This window comes from Podarcis tiliguerta, assembly GCF_965153285.1.
Source record: "Podarcis tiliguerta genome assembly, chromosome: 12".
NCBI classification, from domain to species: Eukaryota; Metazoa; Chordata; class Lepidosauria; order Squamata; family Lacertidae; genus Podarcis; species Podarcis tiliguerta.
The window spans coordinates 38,659,101-38,677,515 of NC_139545.1; the positions used below are offsets into that span (position 1 = coordinate 38,659,101).

The following is an 18,415-nucleotide window of genomic DNA, read 5'->3' on the forward strand; positions in this document are numbered from 1 at the left end:
GACTCTTCAAGGTAAAACAATAGGTCAAGGTAAAAGGGTAAAGGACCCTGCAACGGTTAAGTCCAGTCAATGGCGACTATGGGGTTGTGGCACTCATCTTGCTTTCAGGCCGAAGGAGCGGCATTTGTCCACAGACAGCTTTCCGCGTCATGTGACCAGCATGACTAAACTGCTTCTGGTGCAATGGAACACTTTGATGAAAACCAGAGCGCACGGAAACACAATTTACCTTCCCGTCACAGTGGTACCTATTTATCTACTTATCTACTGGCATGGTTTTGAACTGCTAGGTTGGCAGGAGCTGGGACAGAGCAACAGGAGCTCACTCCGTCATGGGGATTCAAACCGCCGACCTTCCGATCAGCAAGCCCAAGAGGCTCAATAGTTTAGACCACAGCGCCACCTGTATCCCATACAATATAGCTCAGTTGATAGAACATGAGACTCTTAATCTCAGGGTTATTGTTTTGAGCCCATGGACAAAAGATTCTTGCACTGCAGGGGTTGGACTAGATGACCCTCATGGTCCCTTCCAACTCTATGATTCTATTATTCAATACTTGTAGACATTTTACTCATTCTTTGTCCATTCTTCAGGTAAAGATGAAGAACTCCAAACTTAATGGTTAACCTTTGTTTTGCCTTTTTGCCAAATAATGCAGGCAACATCAAGGTAGCAACACTTCAGGATACTTTTCCTGAGCAGTGGTTTTAGACTCCTATTAATGAAGTGTACACAATGTAATAAACTCCCCCACGGTTTATTTCTGAAATTTGCCACCAGTATTAGAAACAGGTTACACATATATGAAGATTAGTAGGTTTGTTAAAAGGACGTGTATTTCACAGCATTTGATTAAAGTCCTGGACAAAGAAAGGTAAGCGGCTAATTATGCAGATCAGCATCACTTAAGCTTTATACCAACTGCAACCTCTCCTGGGCAGAGATAACCTAGCCATGGTTACCCATGCAATGATAACATCCCATTTGGATTACTGCAATGTATTGTACATAGATCTGCCTTTGAAATGGTTTGGAAACTTCTGTGCAGAATGCTAGTATCTGGAGTTTTGACTGGCACAGTGCCTAAGAATCATTTCCCGCCAGAAATTCACAAGCTGTCTCTTTCACTTCTGGACCCAATTCAAAGTGCTTCTGCTCGCCTTTAAAGCTCTAAATGGCTTGGAGCCCAAGTATTTGAAGAAGCACTGCCTTCCATACCGGCCAGGCCACACATTGAGGTCAGCAATCAATACCCTTCTCCTGAATTATATATTATTTAAAACAGGGGTGAAGAACCTGTGTCCCTCCAGCTGTTGAACTCTAATCCCCATCACCACTGAGCATGGCTGGGGCTGATGGGAGTTGGAGCCCAACAAAGCAGAGATTTCTCATCCCTAGTTTACTAGAACGGGTAACATGCCCTTGATCAGAAGAAAAACAACATTTGATAATATTATTTTCCTCGCCTTTCTACTTTCACAGGAGCTTATGATATCTGCATTTGAAAACACCACATTTTAAAGGGGTAAAAGTTATCTATTTATTACATTTATCTTCCACCTTTTTTCCAAGGAGCTCAAGGTGACATACATGGTTCTCTTTCTCCTCATGTTATCCTCACAGCAACCCTGTGAGGAAGGTTAAGCTGAGAGATAGTGACTGGCCCTATGCCACCCATTCATCTTCATGGTCTTCCAGGTCTTATAGTACAAGACTCTAACCACCACACCAAAGGGACACAAAATATAGGGTCTATATGTACTTTTGCTGGAATTCAGGAGAATCTACCACCACAATATGCTTTCCTAACTCTTTAGTTGTTTCTTTATATGAGATGCTGCACTCAAACAATAGTGCAGCAGGACTGCAAAAGGTATCTAGTACAGTACTGTAGATATAGAAGTACATACATTACCTTTGCACAAAGAGTAATGGAAATCTAGACAGTGTCATCACTCTGCCAATGTGCAGCTTCAAGGCCTGTCCACACTTAAACAAGCTTTTCTGAACTCCAAAATATTTACATTTCAAACAGCAATACTGTACAATTTCTGCATAATAGTGGCTAGCACTTGTTTTCTTCAGAATTGCAGCCGGCAAAACCTGAGTCCAAACCTACCATACAAACACAAGTTTCCAGACAAGGACGGCGCTGCTCCACTACCTGACAATACTGGTTTGGATCCAGATTACACGGAATTCCATTGAACTCAGTGGGACTTCACATAACGATGGCTGGATTTTCACATTCATTTTAATGGGAAACTAATGGGCAACTAAGTAAAGCTGGATCCCAACCACTACCTTTCCCTGCAGGGATTTATTTAAAACTTAGGCTGCAAACATGTTATGGAGCAACCTGGTCTTCCTCTCATCTGTCTGTCCTCTCCTGAATTTGCTGCTCATTTTAAAGCATACATTCTGATGGCAGAAAATACTTGCTTAAAACATGTTTCATGCCACTACCACCTACTCACACCTGTTTTTGTAGGACATATAAAAAGAAAAAAACCCAGGCAGGAGAAGCAGCTCTTTGGAGTGCAATCCTTTAATGCAAATGTGTAATTGGGAGTCAATGTTCCTGGCAGAATCTTGGCTCCCAATTCTATATTCACATTTGTTCGTCTTCCCACGTGCAGATACCCATCACAGAGAGATTCTAGAAATATAGTCAGGAGGCAGTATCCAATGAAGTAATTCCATGAGCATACAAATTCTTGACTGTGCAACAGAATTCTTCCTCCCTTTCCTCTCTCCACACATTCCTCCTATCTGTTCTGGGAGTTCCACCAAGCCCTTGGACAGAGTGTGCACAGGTGTATGGGGAGAGGAGACCAAACAAAAGTGCTGCTTGTCCTTGTCCTAAAGGAACTACTTTGCTGGATACAGTCCACAGTGTATCACTCAGGCTCTGTATAAAACAGTAAATGCCAGCCAACCAATTTTTCTTACGTCTCTGTTCATAAATTCAGGTTACAGTACACCATGTGAATTTCTACAGCTCACCTGTTAACTCCCAACCAGGTACTCCCAACCTCTTTTGAAGCTGCCCCCAAATTAATAAGACTCCGTAGGAAAATTTGAACAGTTTCTTCCGTACTTTCTGCAAACAGACAGACAGACAGACAGACAGACAGACAGACAATACAGTATCTACTTGCCGCATTTAGCTAAGATGTTGGACAAACACATTTTACTGCAGATAACTTCCATCTAAGCATTAGCATGTCCACACGAAAGTTAATGCAAAGCATTTTCCTGAGCACTACACAAATTTAAATCAAATCTTGAATGTATGTATGAAGGAGGGAAATACAGGCAAAAAAGCACAAAATTACAGCAGCAATAAATGCAACAAGAAGCTATCTGCATGCTAACATACCCAAGAGAGGATCAGCTACAGGAGCTCTGGAACCAGATCAGGAATTCTGATTAACTCTCTGCTGTTGGCAAAGCAGAAAGTACCATAGCTGTCATAGATCAGAAGGCTATGGTGAGTGCCACCATCATATGGAACATTTTTGTAGTTCATTTCTTTCTGACACAGGAAGTTAACTTCCAGAACAGAGAGTCAATCCAAATTTTCTGAAACACATGTGATGGAGACCCCCAAGACTGTTCACATGAACAACTTCCAAGAGCACAACAAAACTTCCTCTCCCTCTCCTCTTCCCACACTGACCCGGAAACTGCTCCAGAAAAATTGTGGAAAACCCCAGAGCACATGGGGGGGGGTGCCACATAGGAAGGGAGAAATCTATTGCGCTCCTGGTAGTTGTTCCACATACATAATTATTTAGCTGGATACAACCCAAGGTCTGAATCAAGCCTGTTTAACAAGTGACAATTTCATTCCTAGCACCTGTCTAGCTAGTCAATTAACAAAGAGCTATGGTCCTTGGACATTTTTTTATCACCGTATTGGCCCAAATATAAGGTGCAGGCGGGACAGGATGGGAGTGATATTGTGAAAGCCAATTTTTGTAAGGTTTAAGCCGCACTTTAACTTTTCGCAGTCGGAATTTCGAAAAAAAGTGTGGCTTATATTTAACTTTTCACAGTCGGAATTTGGGGTGAACACTGCAATTACCTCTGTCTTCTGCAGACTCTATTTCAGCTTGTTTGATTTCAGCCTATCAAGCACAGTCATGAGACAATAATTCAGAACAGAGAATCCCTGGATGCTTTGATAACACAATGTAGAGGTGAGAGTCATTAGTACAGTGAAAACACCCTACAACAAGGTTCCAGTCCAGATCTTCTGTCCCAGCGGCTTCAGACTGATGCTAAACAGCCCTGGTGATATATAGATATAGATACACACACACACACACACACACCCCTTGCAGAATACAATCAATCCCCAATGGTCCAAACTATCCGTCAGTGAAGGCCCGCTGGAGTACATGCCAAGAGAACTACTCAAGAGCCAGACTCATTGGTTCTCTTAGTTGTTCAAGGTGGGGGTTGAATCAATTTGCATAGTTAAGAAATCCAAATTATCAGGATGAAGAATTTTCTCCATCAGCTTCCAGATGCAGCTCTACCAGGGCCTGACTGAAATGGGTTCTAGAAAAGTGTTATCCAGAAGTGGAGTTACTCGACCACCACATACTCGACCACCATATGTTCAACTTCCTTCTCTAAGACAGTGGAAGATTCAAAAACAGCCCTAAAGCTGGCTAGCTCATCTAACGATGTCTAAAGGTGATTTTATCAGTGGGTGCATCACTGCTTCTCTTTAAAATATAGGAAGGAGGATATATTACTTCAAACAGCATGTCAGCATCCCACAAATCAGGTTCCAGAAGAGCTTGATATATACATTAGGCAATTATACATTAGGCCATACTTAACTAATTATGCTAGTGAACTGTCCTTTAATATCAAAATGTGTACGGACTTATATTACCGTAAAATCCCTTGACCAAAACAATGCAAAAATTATCAAGGAGTAAATGCACCACTCATCTGACTGGAAGTACAAACTAAACTAAGACTCTTTGCCATTCTCTTGCATATCAACCACCTTTCATAATGTCTTAAATAAATGAGCATGCACTAGGGCTGCACTCCTATGTACATTGCCTTGAGAATATGTCCCACTAAACCCAGTAGGACTTACTTCTGAGTAAACAGGCACAGACTTCAGCTGCAACCTTTAAATTGCCAAGATCTACTTGAAACCTGCAATCCAGAAATATAATCAGCACCACAGGGGTACAGCCCTCTTTCAGCAAATCCAAGTGAGGAATGTACAAAGCAACGCTAGTTTAGAAGTAGAGCCAAGACTTTAACTTGGTTTTTGGAAGACTTATTACTGAAACTATTTAAAGTTATTGCACAATTCCTCCCTTTCAAACTAACGGTAAGATCACACAGGTAATGTTTTAACCACAAATGAAAATATTATTTGGTTTAAGTTCTAGAGGCATAGTTCCTTGAGTACTTGTAATTGGAACTGGAATATCATTTACCGTCACAAGCAACAGTGGCTGGGAAAACAGAATAAAGAAATCAGAAGCAATACTATTATATTAATGGATGTAAACTTGGGACAGCTAGCAAGATTCAGATACTGTGCAGGAATTACTGTCCAAAGTGGTTTACTCACCGCAGTACTGGATTTGCCTCTTGCAAATCCTCTACTCTTGCCTCTACTGCAAACTGAATGTTCCCTAGCAGGGAGAAAAGAATGACTATGATAACAGAATGATTCCTCCACGGAACTGAAGTCAATGGTGTGAGCAAGGAAGCTCCACCACTGCCTACAGCGTCAAGGAAAACGGACACAGTCACTCTGGAAAGTTTAAATCTCCTATCTATACAATAGCTGCTAGGGCTAATTCTGCCATTTCATTCACAGTCTACTTGTGAAAGACCAGCAATTTAAGACATGGCATTTAACAAGGTGTGTCTGTGCAATACTTCTGACACTACCTGGCCTCTAGAAGATGATATTCTATTCTGTACTGGATTGGGAGTTTTAATTGCAAAATTGTTCAACATTGCCCCTACATAATTCATTGGGTAAGGTAAAGGGACCCCTGACCATTAGGTCCAGTCGTGATCGACTCTGGGGTTGCAGTGCTCATCTCGCTTTATTGGCCAAGGGAACCGGGGTACAGCTTCCGGGTCATGTGGCCAGCACGACTAAGCCGCTTCTGGCGAACCAGAGCAGCGCACGGAAACGCCATTTACCTTTCCGCCGGAGCGGTACCTATTTATCTACTTGCACTTGACGTGCTTTTGAACTGCTAGGTTGGCAGGAGCAGGGACTGAGCAAAAGGAGCTCACCCCGTCGCGGGGATTCGAACCGCCAACCTTCTGATCGGCAAGTCCTAGGCTCTGTGGTTTAACCCACAGCACCACCCTTCATTGGGTAGGAATTTATTAAACAAATAGGACTGAGTCCATGATTGAGCCTATGATTAGGCCCAATCAGAATAAAGGCATGCAAAACTAACCTTAGATTATACTAAGGAGCTCCTAGACGTATGATCCAACTCAAGGAATGAAAGTCCACATCTTGAGTAAGCCTCTTGCTGACTCGTGGGTACTGTATTTTATCTATTCTAGTGCAAATACATTTGAGTCATCACATTACTCTTTATGTTGAAGGTGAAAGGGCCTCTTCACAGCCTGATATGATATGGGTGTGGTCCTGATAACCTCCGGGTGTTCCAACACTAACAATAGCTAGAGTCAGAATAGCCATTCATCCATTGAAATATGTAAGAGAATCTCCTTAGTAGACTGTAGATTGTTTTTAAGCAGAGAAACATTTCTGCAAGAGTTGGGAGATGGTTCTATCCCTGAAGTGCTCAAGATGTAATTGTGCTCAGAACAGAAGTATACAAGGCTTTTGTTGAATGTACAAAATTGCTAGCAATTTTCATGATAGATGAAGGTCACTGGCCAATACATAATTGTTTTTTTTTATGTTGCTCTGTTTCACAGAGTCTAAAACAGCTTGTAGTTTTAATTAGTATCAAGTGTTTCCCAGGGTGATCAAGAAACAAAGTGAGCACAGAGTAACATAAAGGGTGGGGAAGTGAATAAGGTATTAAACCACTTATTATCACTAAAATGTCCTGATAGCATTGCTGCTTTACCTCTAATCCTGCCAGGATTTCAGCCTGTTTAGTTCCACTGGCTTCGCTGGGGTTAAATCAGCTCAAAAGAAAATATTCCAACTGAAATTGATGGTTTGATATGAAGTCCCAGAGGTATTTGCTCAGTGTACTTAGCAAGTCAAGACCTTTGCTGACATTAGGAAAGAAGTCCATTTTGTATACAGCATTCTAAGTCAGGGATGTGGTTCTACAAATGTTGCTGGACTACATTTCCCATTATCCTCAATCATGGACCTTGAAGGGCTGAGGCTGATGCATGCTGGAGAGTGATAACATCTGAGGACCAAAGGGTCCCTGTCCCCATGATATATACAGCATAAATCCTTTGGAGTGTTATGCATATACTCTCCTATTTCTATCTTATACTTTCAGTAACTACTTAGGAAAATGTCCAAGTAAGCAAACTCTTCACAGCAACAAACATTTAAAACTGTTATTTTAGAGTAGCTGCATTTGTGTACATAATTTGCTACAGCTTCTTCTAAGTGCAAAATATCACTATTGAAAAGGTAAACACAGAATAAATTGTCAGCTTTGGAGAAGAGCATGAGAAAATTATGGCACACAAAGTTTATGAATAATCCAAACTGCATGCAAACATATTCCAGAGGGGAATTCTAGTCAAGTGATAACATCCATTTATCTTTTTTTTTTTAATAGGAAAGGACAAAGTAAACACGAAAAAATTTTAACACTGGTTTAGTTACTTAAGTATTTTGTTTACTCTTGGTTTCTTTTATAGGAAGGGGCAATTTATACTTGCATTTTTCTATATTATTCTTTGTAAATAAAATGATATTTATTTTAAAAAAGAAACTGATAAAGATGCCGTTTGTCACTTTTTTCTTTTTCTTTTTTTTGAGAAAGTAATGCCAGCAGTTTTTAAAACTGGCATCTTTTGCCAAAGCACCATTTAATTTCCACATAGTTGCTATACAGAAATATACAAATAAATGCACATTGAAACTCATAATATTACAGCAGTACAGTATTTACATGCAAATGAAGACTTAGCTGGCAACACAGATTCTCCATTCTCAAAGGAAATCCTTGTCAGTGTCCAAAATGAACACTAAGGGTCCCCCCCAAGCAGCAGGCTGACCTGAAGTGACATAGCAATTCCATTTACTAGATTAGTGTCGAGTCTGAGGGGAAGATTGACGAGAGGTAAACATATAGAAAGCTCAGTGGTCCTTCCCCCATTGCCAAAGTGCTATTTCAGTGTCACATAAGTGTTATGAAGCCCTTTCACGACAAGCTACCATATTTTTCACTCTATAAGATGCACCAGACCACAAGACACACCTAGTTTTTGGAGGAGGAAAACAAGAAAAAAATTATTCTGCATCTTAGAAGCCAGAACAGCAAGAGGGATCGTGGCGCAGTGAAAGCAGCAATCCCTCTTGCTGTTCTGGCTTCTGGGATAGCTGCGCAGCCTGCATTCGCTCCATAAGAGGCACACACATTTCCCCTTACTTTTTAGGAGGGAAAAAGTGAGTCTTATAGAGCAAAAAATACGGTACTTTTCTCCTGATAGTCATTGTGACAGTCCTTGGACACACCTGTCTACGTAAACAGCCTGCATGCATAAAAACTACCTAATTTTAGATACTGTATTCGTATTACTGTATATTTTAATGTAAGATCCTACAGTAGTAGCATATTACTGAATATGTACAAAGTACACAGTCTAATTTTGCAACTAGGAAAATGAAACCAAGAAAGAGCCATTTACCACAGGACTAGGCCTTTTTTAATCTAACACTGAACTAATATTTAGCATAGCATATCCAAGGATCAAGCTTTCATCTTCCTACCACCTCCTTTCCCTCTCCCTCCTCTGTGGTAGCCTCAAGGAGCCTGAAAACTTTTGCTTCCACTTCTAAACTAACTAGAAGGTAAAAAGGTAAAGGAACCCTGGACGGTTAAGTCCAGTCAAAGGTGAATATGGGGTTGCGGTGCTCATCTCACTTTCAGGCCAAGGGAGCCAGAGTTTGTCCACAGAGAGTTTTCCGGGTCATGTGGCCAGCAGGACCTAACTGCTTCTGGCGCAAAGGAACACCGTGACGGAAACCAGAGTGAACAGAAACACCGTTTACCTTCCTGCCACAGCGGTACCTATATATCTACTTGCACTGGTGTGCTTTCAAACTGCTAAGTTGGCAGGAGCTGGGACAGAGCAACTGGAGCTCACGCCGTTGTGCGGATTTGAACTGCCGACCTTCTGACCAGCAAGCCCAAATAGCTCTGTGGTTTAGAGCACAATACCACCTGTGTCCTAGAGCACCTTGTTACATGTGAACCCAGAGAAACGGACTAGTTTAGAAGTGGGTGCTTCTGATCTGCTCTTTGCAGCCAAAGGAGATGAGGAATGGGGAGGAGGAAGCACATGAGTGATCCAACACAACTGTCCAAGTTGGACCACAATGTCTGAAATGCAGCTGAACTCAATACCATTACAGCCACACAATCTACCATTATAGATGATCGCCCCCAGGAGCAACTAATTACCAACATGTTACAGGAAGTTTCAGACAATGACTGGAAACTTCTGTTGTTGAGTTCCAACCCATCTTCATCCCATTCTTCATGCAACGAATTATTTCATTTATGCAGGCAGAAAACAAGACTTGCCTATCATTATTTTCTGAAAAATGTTACAGAGGGTGCATTCAAACAAAGACACTAGCCCTGTATGAAAGTTTGCAGTCCTACATGCTTTAACTCATTAATACATCCCACTGAAGTCAGTGGGACTTGCTTCTGAATAAACCTGCAAAGAATCAGTTTGCATTTGCAAGCTCCTAGTTTCAGAGGATGTGCATTTAAAAACCAACAACGTGCATTCCTAAGGTCCAGACAACTTGTGATCTTTATCACATGACGTGTTAGCACCACACCACCACCACAAAAGTAGCCATGTGAATCAGTCAACATTTGCAAAAACATTCTACACTATCCAACAGCAGTTCCCAAGGGAGTCCTCCCCCCCCCCGCCCCGCCCCCCAAAAAAAGCCCAGCAGTAAGAGAACTAATCAATTCCACCAGCCAAGGTGCAGGTTTATGGCTAGAATTTTATCTCAACTGTATTGTGGAGGAAGAGATATGGATTAACTCTCCATCATTCAGTGGTGTTTGGGATGGGAGGGGATGGAAAACCAAGACCAATTAGGTCTGCATGAATAGTGAGCCGCACAGAAATGAAATGGTGCTAAAGTTGGTACATGAATAGTTTCAGTACTAATTAGTCCTCCTGTAATTAAGAATTTAATGTAAACACCTCCTGAGTTTGAATGAGTCACAGCATCCATTTTTAAAGACTATTAACGTCTCCTGTCATCACATCACCAGCAATAAAGCCATGAAACTGAGTTTAAAGACAAGTATAACACATACATTATAGTAGTTATCCATATACTTTCGACTGCATGGCTAATTATATTCATAAATGAAACTCCATCTGTTGCTCCATATTATGTTAGAGATTACCACATTGTGAATGGAATTGCATTATATAACGCCAAAACATTGCACAGTATGTGGGACTGTTCTGAAGTTGTTCTAGATTGTTTTCACATCTGATTCATACACATACAAATGTAACATCCAATGATAAAATGTGAGGATATCCCAGAATTCTCCTCAGCTTTCCAGAAAAAAACACTCACACCATGCCAGACAAAGTCATGCTCCTATCTGTGAAGTAGCTCAAGAGGAACATGTGAAAGGCACCCATGAGGAGAGAGTGAGCTGGTTTGCACTACACACTAAGCCAAACCTTGCCTTAGTGAGACCACACAATGTATGGCCTCTCCTTCTTGGCCCTTGTGGACACTGTGCATGCAAAACTAAATCCTTAGCTACAGCTCATGCTTAGTGAGGGTTGAGTTTAATCATGTGGCCCGGTTTGGACAACACACACTCAAGCAAATTGTGGCTTGGCACAGCACAACGGCTAAAAAGAATGGGGATGGTGGAAGTGGCGGCAAGCTCCTCTCTAGGAGTCTGCGCGTGTGCATGGTCTTGCTTAAATTGGTTTGGCTTAGCATGCCCTGCAAAGCAGGACAGTGTATTCAGACTCCCACTTTTATTAAGTCTGTCAAGCCCTGGTCTGGTTCACTGTTCCTGGGAAATTTGTTAGAAGAGATTTCAGAAGGCCTCAGACTTGGTCCCTTTTCCTTTCTCCCACTCACTGTGGGATGAAACGAAATGAAGAGGAGATCCCTTGCCCTGCACAGAGAGGAACATGGACAAGTGCATATAAACTCGAGAGTGGCATATAGTGAAAAGCAGATGTACACAATATACCTGTCTTCTGTTCTCATATCTAACAAGAAACTCTAAGATGCAACAGCAGCAAACTATAGTATTTGCCAAAATGTATTATTGTCAGCACTGGACTAGTTCAAGTATCATGATGCCTAATCACCAAACCATGGCGGGGCAATCAAGAGCATCCCTCCCCTTTGGCTCACAGGCATCCTTCGCCAGAAATTTTCCACTCTTCCTATTTCGGTTAGTATTACCAGTGGTTCAGTTATTACATGACAGAACCAGCAAAAGCAGTTGACCTCTAAATTAAGGGACTGAAACAAGAATTAGCAGCTAGTTTCAAACTATGCTTAACAGTAACCAGATTTATGGAGGTTCAGACACAATGCTTAACCATAATTAGCATTAACCCCAAAGAGAAGGGGGAAGGGAAGGAGGAGTGTGCAAGTCTATGTCTGGCCACCAGAAAGCATGATTAAATTTTACTTAAATAAGAAAATATTCCAGTAGAGTTGCAATTCGACAGAAGTATATTGTATGTCTACTCTGTAAATGTCATGACTATTCAGCGTACAGAGGTACTAAGGTTCATTCATCCAAACTGTGTTCCAAAAACTCTGGGGTCACCTATGCCATAAAATATGACTTCAAAGATCAATTCAAACACCATGTTAAACTTGACCATAAAAACACTGAAAGAAGTGTCCATATCTGTTGAAAACTATATACCATTCCCGGTGTTCTGCAGTTAAACCTACCCTACAGTAAGCGATTCCAGTTTTAAACTGAGGTACTGCTAAAGAAAGCTGCATTAAAATTGATATTCCCCCCAAAATGAAAATTAAAAAGTCCAGTAAGTCCACCTTGGAATTGCTCATTTTGAAGAACCAACTAAACAGCCAGCTCCACTGTGAGGGTCCAGCTCCAACTGAGTTTGGTAGAAAGATGTACTGCTCTATTGGTGCCATAGAATGAGGTACACAGAACAGGAAATGCTGTTTTTGTTAATGAAATGCAATCTTTATTTAGGATATAAAAACTCTGCCAGGGTGGAAAGACAGCCATACTGCTCTCAACAACCTAAAGTGTCTCTATGAACTGTACCGCTTGTATACACTCATAAACAGGAGCTGGTTCAATGAAAAGGTATCATCTTACCTATTTTATATGCCTCAACTCGAAGGGATTCATTATGGTTTACCATGCTAATGATAGGCAGATTATAGGAATGGTCTCAGAGAGCCCAGGATCCCACATCTTCTATACAATGCACGAACTACTGAGAAATGATTATTAATCGTAGCTGTTTCTCTTCATTCACTGCTCTGCTTTAATGTTCTCTCTCTCTCTCTCTCTCTATCACACACACACACACACACACACACACGAACGATTAGGGGAGAGGGGTAGAATCTATCTCTTGCTATCATTTGCAAAGATCACTGAATGCTAAGCCACAAACAATAACCTGTTACAGTTCTCCACCAAGTTTTTCTACTCAGAACTTATTCAGCTGTACAGATATATTAGAAGGCACACTTAACAGAGGATTGATCTTACAATACCACGTGGCACTGTTATATCAAAGCACTCGGGTAAGCCAAGGACAGAACAGTAGATTAAAGGCTCCCCTCTTAAATAAACACTATTTTTAAAAAGTGTCAAATTCCATTTCTCAAAAAGGGTATTGACAGCAATGCAGCTACAATTCACTTATATATTAAGCAAGGGTATATATAGCATAAGAAAATGACACAGAGGACACTTCCACCTCACAAGGACTTACACGCATGGGGCATGAAACTTTCACATACCATATGCTCCATATAAACACAGACACAGCACGATACTCCAGCATGCCTCAGTCCATCGGAAACCCTCATAAAAATTTGAATAAGAGGAGTCACCTTTGATGTGTAGTGCAGAACAAACACAGCACTGGCGGAGATTTAATGCTATTAGTACTATTAATATGGAGCCTGGGATGAAGGGTTGAAACAGGGGCCTTTCTAAGGACAAGCTATTAGTCTCGAACGTGCAGTGCCACCGTTAAGGAATTAAAAATATACAACTTTCCAAATTAAAGATGCACATAGGAATATCCCAGGAACAACTCTGGACAGGGGAGCCGAGAGAAGAGGAACACTGTCTATAAAGCCCCTACACACTGGAATCTGTTGGAGCTGGCCTGTAAAAGCGAAATATGTACACACATACCAGGAGGGGGAAATGGAAGCGTGTCATTCAGGGTCTTAAAATACACACACACACACACACACACACATATGCATACACACGAAGACTGCGCCGCCCTCTCTCCCCCCCCCCCCGATCAATGGGACAAAGGGAAGGGGGGGGGCAGAAGTAGGGAAAGATTAGGGGCTGTTGTTACCAAAGCGATTTTTCAAAAGACAGCAAAGATCTCGAGCAATTGGCTCTCTATGGAAAACAAGAGTCTTTTCAGTGAGGAGGTGCGGCGAAGGAGACTCCCCAAAGTCGTAAATGGGGACGGCCTGGGGGGGGGAGTAAGAGAAAGGAAGAAAAGAGGGCTTCTTTCTCTTCACACCACGGCCAGGTTGGGGGCGATGGAAAACGCGGGAACAAATCCCACCCTAAACATTGTGCGGGGGGGGGTGAGAGGCGGCAGCTCCAAACTTTCTCTTTTTCCCGCCCCCTTCCCTGCTCCCCCCTTCCCTTCCCTTCCCTTCGCTCGAGGGTCGGGGGCGGCCGCCAACTCCTAGCGTCCAACTCCCGGCAACTCCGGGACGGGCGGGCAGGAAGGGAAGAGGGAGGCAGGCAGGCAACAGGGATGGGGCGGCCATTAAAGCCGCTCCAATCCAAGCCATTCCCCGCGCGCGGCGGCTACCGCCCCTGGCTGGCTGCTCCAGCTCATAAACACGGGAGCAGCGCTCGCTCCCTCTCGCCTCTCCCTCCGCCGCCCCCCGACCCAGCCAACGCCGCTCGGGCCGGACTCGGGACCCGCCCTTGCTTCCCCCCCTCGGCTTCTCCTTCTTCGCCCCCTGCCTACCTGGCTGCTGCTCCTGGCGACTTCGGGCGGCTGGGTGTCTCCATCTCCCCCGGGTGGCCCCGCTGCCCGACGGGTCGCCATTATTTCATTTCCCAATTACAAAGGAAGCACAGATCCGCCGGAGTCCACATTGGAGGGGGAACGACGCATCAGAATAAAATTTAAAAAATATATATGGGGAGCGCGGAGAAAAGAAGAGCGGGGAACAGTTTCCACATGCACCGAAGAGAGCAAAGCCTCTCCCTTTTAAGACGAGCAAAAAAACAAAAAACCACCAACCATATAGAAGTATAGATATATCCGCCTCTTGGTGGGGGAACGGCAACAAAAAAAGAGGAATGTGTACACAGATCCCGGCCAAGCCCCGTCTCCACGGTGGGGTCTTTGGGGAGGGAGGGAGGGAAGGAAGGGATTCCTCCCACTTTTCAAGGAGCTGCGCGGGAGGCGGGGGGAGAAGATTCCGCCGGACTTTTCCAGCTTAACTCCGAAAAGTCCCCCTTCATCGCCCCGGCGAGGAGAAGAGGAAGATGTGTCAGTGGCCCGGGAAAAAGCCGCCGCCGCCGCGCCTCCTGCTGCTGCCGCCGCCGCCACCCGCCCCTTGTTAGGCTAATTGCACTGGCTCGTCATCTTCCTCTTCCTCCTATCCAAAGCCCCAGACACAAGGGAGGAGAGGGCGGAGGAGAAGGGAAGCGCTGGCCGCCTCCGCCTCCTCGGTATAGACACACACACAGGAAAAGTGAAGAGAGGGAGAAAGTTGGCCGGGGAAGCGAAGCGGGGCGGGAGGGCGAAAGATCCCTGTCCCCTCCCTGCAGCGGCGGTTTTTCCTTCCAGCCACCGAGAGAGAAAACAGGATCCAGTGGATGCTGTCAAGGGGACCGGATGATCGCTTATAAACAAGCCTCAAGAATTGCAGAACTTTTTTTCTGCCCGATCCTACGATGCATGTGACACGGAAGTCTGCCTTGTGTGCATACGATTTGCAGGCATTTGAGTCGGTCGAGCCCAGCCAGCAACCTGAGGCGCCAAGGAGGAAAAGAGCCCAGGCATTTGGGCTTTCCAGGACAAATCGAGGTGCGAAGAAGAAAACCTGTCTTTCCTCCCGTGCAAGCTGCTCTCTCCCTTCCCAGGCTTGCTTCCCACATGCCGCGCGTGCTTTTACTTTCTAGAACTGTTCCTTTGGGGCTGCTTTTCGGCGGAGGGCGCGCCTGGCGCTGCAGGGTTGAAACAGGGACCATTTATTTTGAATGCAGACATCTTCCTAGGAAATCGTATCCTGGAATAAGCCCTCGCTCTCCAGAACCAGCTCTGGCGGCATCGCAGCGCCTAATATTATCCCTTTTTTTTTCCAAACGGAAGCAAAGCGCGCGCTTCTGGAGGTTGTCCACACAGCTATACAATCGTTGGGAAAGTTGGCGCTGGTCGTTCTGAGACACCTACGACGCTAGCAAATTGGTTTATTTATTTTCAGTGAGGAAAAATGAAGAACACCCCCCCTCTCCTCGCTCCAATGCACTTTTTTTTTTAAGGACTCTATTACAGTGTCCCACCGCCTCAGGCAATCGCGGTGGTGCCAGCTGCACCCATGTCTGGCTGCCAGCTGGGCGCTGTGTTCCCTTGATGCTGCTTTTGGGTGCGGGGAAAGAGCAGAGAGGACGGTTTTGCTGCCTTCTGCCAGCACAATGCCTGAGTTTCCCAAGCCGCTGGCCTTCCTGGGATGCGGGAGGGGGGCATGCTGGAAGTTTTTTTAAAAAAATAATAATAATAATAATAATAAAGCAAAGCCGCAAGCACACACCCTCCCATTGTTTGCTGCACACCACGCATGGTCTCTAGTCAATCTGTTTCCAGGCCGAAGCAGCCCAGGCGCGGCTTGTGCAAACTCCCCGGAACTGAACTAACCAATAGGACTCTCTCCCCTCCCAACCCGAGCTTGGCTAGGCACCACCACACAGCGGAGGAAGAGCGAAGTTCCTGCTCTCCTCTCCACTTGCCTCCTTTGCACGCAGTTCCTGCGCCTCCGCGCTAGGAAAACAGCAGGGATGGTCCACTGGGACGCGGTTGCCGCCCAAAGTCCCCGCAGGCAAACGGCTGGCACAGGACATTATTGGCACAGCAGGCCTCGCCTCTGGGTTCTCTCCTCACTCCCGGCTACAAAAACAAATCTCTCCAGAGGCTGTATAAGGCCAGACCCTCGTTGGGTCTCGACACTCGGAAAATCTGCACAATTCCCCCGGGGCCAAGTGTATAGAGAGGCGATTTTTATTTTTTATTTGTTTTGCTCTGGATTAATGACTCCAGAGTATGTGCACACCAGCTTCACTTGAACAAGCTCCTGAGATTCTTTCATATACAGTGGTACCTCGGGTTAAGAATTCGTTCTGGAGGTCTGTTCTTAACCTGAAACTGTTCTTAACCTGAAGCACCACTTTAGCTAATGGGGCCTCCTGCTGCTGCCGCCGCTGCATGCTTTCTGTTCTCATCCTGAAGCAAAGTTCTTAACCCGAGGTACTATTTCTGGGTTAGCGGAGTCTAACCTGAAGCGTATGTAACCCGAGATACCACTGTACAATGGTACCTCAGTTTAAGAACAGTCCTGTTTACGAACGATTCAGTTTACGAACTCTGCAAAACCGGAAGTAGTGTCCCGGTTTGCGAACGGGAGGACTCATTAGGGAAAGCGCTCCTCGGTTTAAGAACGGACTTCACGAACGGATTAAGTTCGTAAACCGAGGTACCACTGTACTCTCAAGGTGGAGAGGGTGTGTGTCTTTATTTGACAGAGGATGGCCCTTTGTTTGAAAGGCTGTCCACCCAGGCCAAGTCTGGCTTGAAGACCAGGTTTAAAGAAAAAGATCCCTAAGAAAGAAAAGGGAGAATGGGGCCTTCAAGTCCAACAGCACCTGGGAGCAAAACTGAGCAGGCACACAGGTCTCCTGGCCACAGTCTGCCCTACTATGGGAAGATGCATTTCTATTTTAATTAGAAAAAAAATCTTTTTCTAAATGTGGATATATAAGTACTTACATGTGTACCTAAGTCTGCATGCAATTAAAAAAAAATGAAAATCAGTGTCCCAGTATGGGGTACGGGATGTTAAGTAGCCACCCTGTCTCAAGGCCAGTCCATGCAATTCTGATTATGGAAGTCATGGGGTAAAGTGGACCAGAGGGAAGACTTCCACCATTTCATATGATAAAAATTGGATGGGTATATGTGTCACAGGAGGCCAGAAGTCTTCACACACCGCTGTGCATAGTTGATACACGTGTGGACTTCCACAATCTTTCCAACCCCTTTTCAGATGTAGGAGGACTGCGGAGATCAGCAAAAGGAGCCTTTCAGCACAAGCCTTTGTGGTCCACTTCATCAGATGTATGGAGTGTTATCCTCCTCCTCTGCACACATGTGTACAAGAAAATAAATTGTACAAGGCGAGGTTAGATGTAAGGACAAAAACCTGTTAGGTTAGGGAGCTGATATCAGAAAGGGTGTCAGCATCCAGAAACCAGCAGAGGAACATTTCAGTCTACGTACTCTGCTGCTGACCTGGAAATTGCTATTCAGAGGAAATTCAAAATAGATTCCAGCATGAAATAGTTGTAATGGAACTAGTAACTAAATAGGCTATTATTTTGGGCCCGAGTACAGACAATGGTTTCCTGTCCTACTACAAGTGTTTTCATTTACTCAGCTATTATAAGATATTGTGGTCACCAATTACTGGTATTATGAATGGTCACTGCTTTTTTTTGCTTATGTTTCACCTCCAATGGAATTGTCAGACTATCTTTTGCCTGCTGACAAGCCCTGGCTGTTGGGCTGGGGGGGAGCAGGGATGATTTACTTTGAATATTGACATCCTTCCAAGGAAGGGAGGTCTGGTGGAGGGCATGTGGGCATGGTTTGGGGGAAACAGCCTGACCGGCCAGAGATTCCCCACCCATGTTCAAGGCCCATGCATAGAGGATAGCACTT

General features: G+C 44.2%; 1 protein-coding gene across 6 annotated transcripts in view; it reads right to left on the bottom strand.

Moving 5' to 3' along the window:
- The window catches only part of ARHGAP21 (Rho GTPase activating protein 21), a 105,250-nt gene extending 87,946 nt beyond the window's left edge, over window positions 1-17,304 (bottom strand). Inside the window, exon 1 of one of the 6 annotated variants that reach the window (XM_083405992.1) lies at window positions 14,441-17,304. Coding sequence is in view for 3 of the 6 variants with exons in the window: in XM_083405988.1 (XP_083262114.1) it covers window positions 14,441-14,521 (81 nt within the window). In the remaining 3 variants the exon portion in view is untranslated. The remainder of the gene's footprint in view (window positions 1-14,440) is intronic. The other 5 variants (XM_083405991.1, XM_083405988.1, XM_083405990.1 and 2 more) reach the window with 5 other exon arrangements.
- Window positions 17,305-18,415: the final 1,111 nt, after the last annotated feature.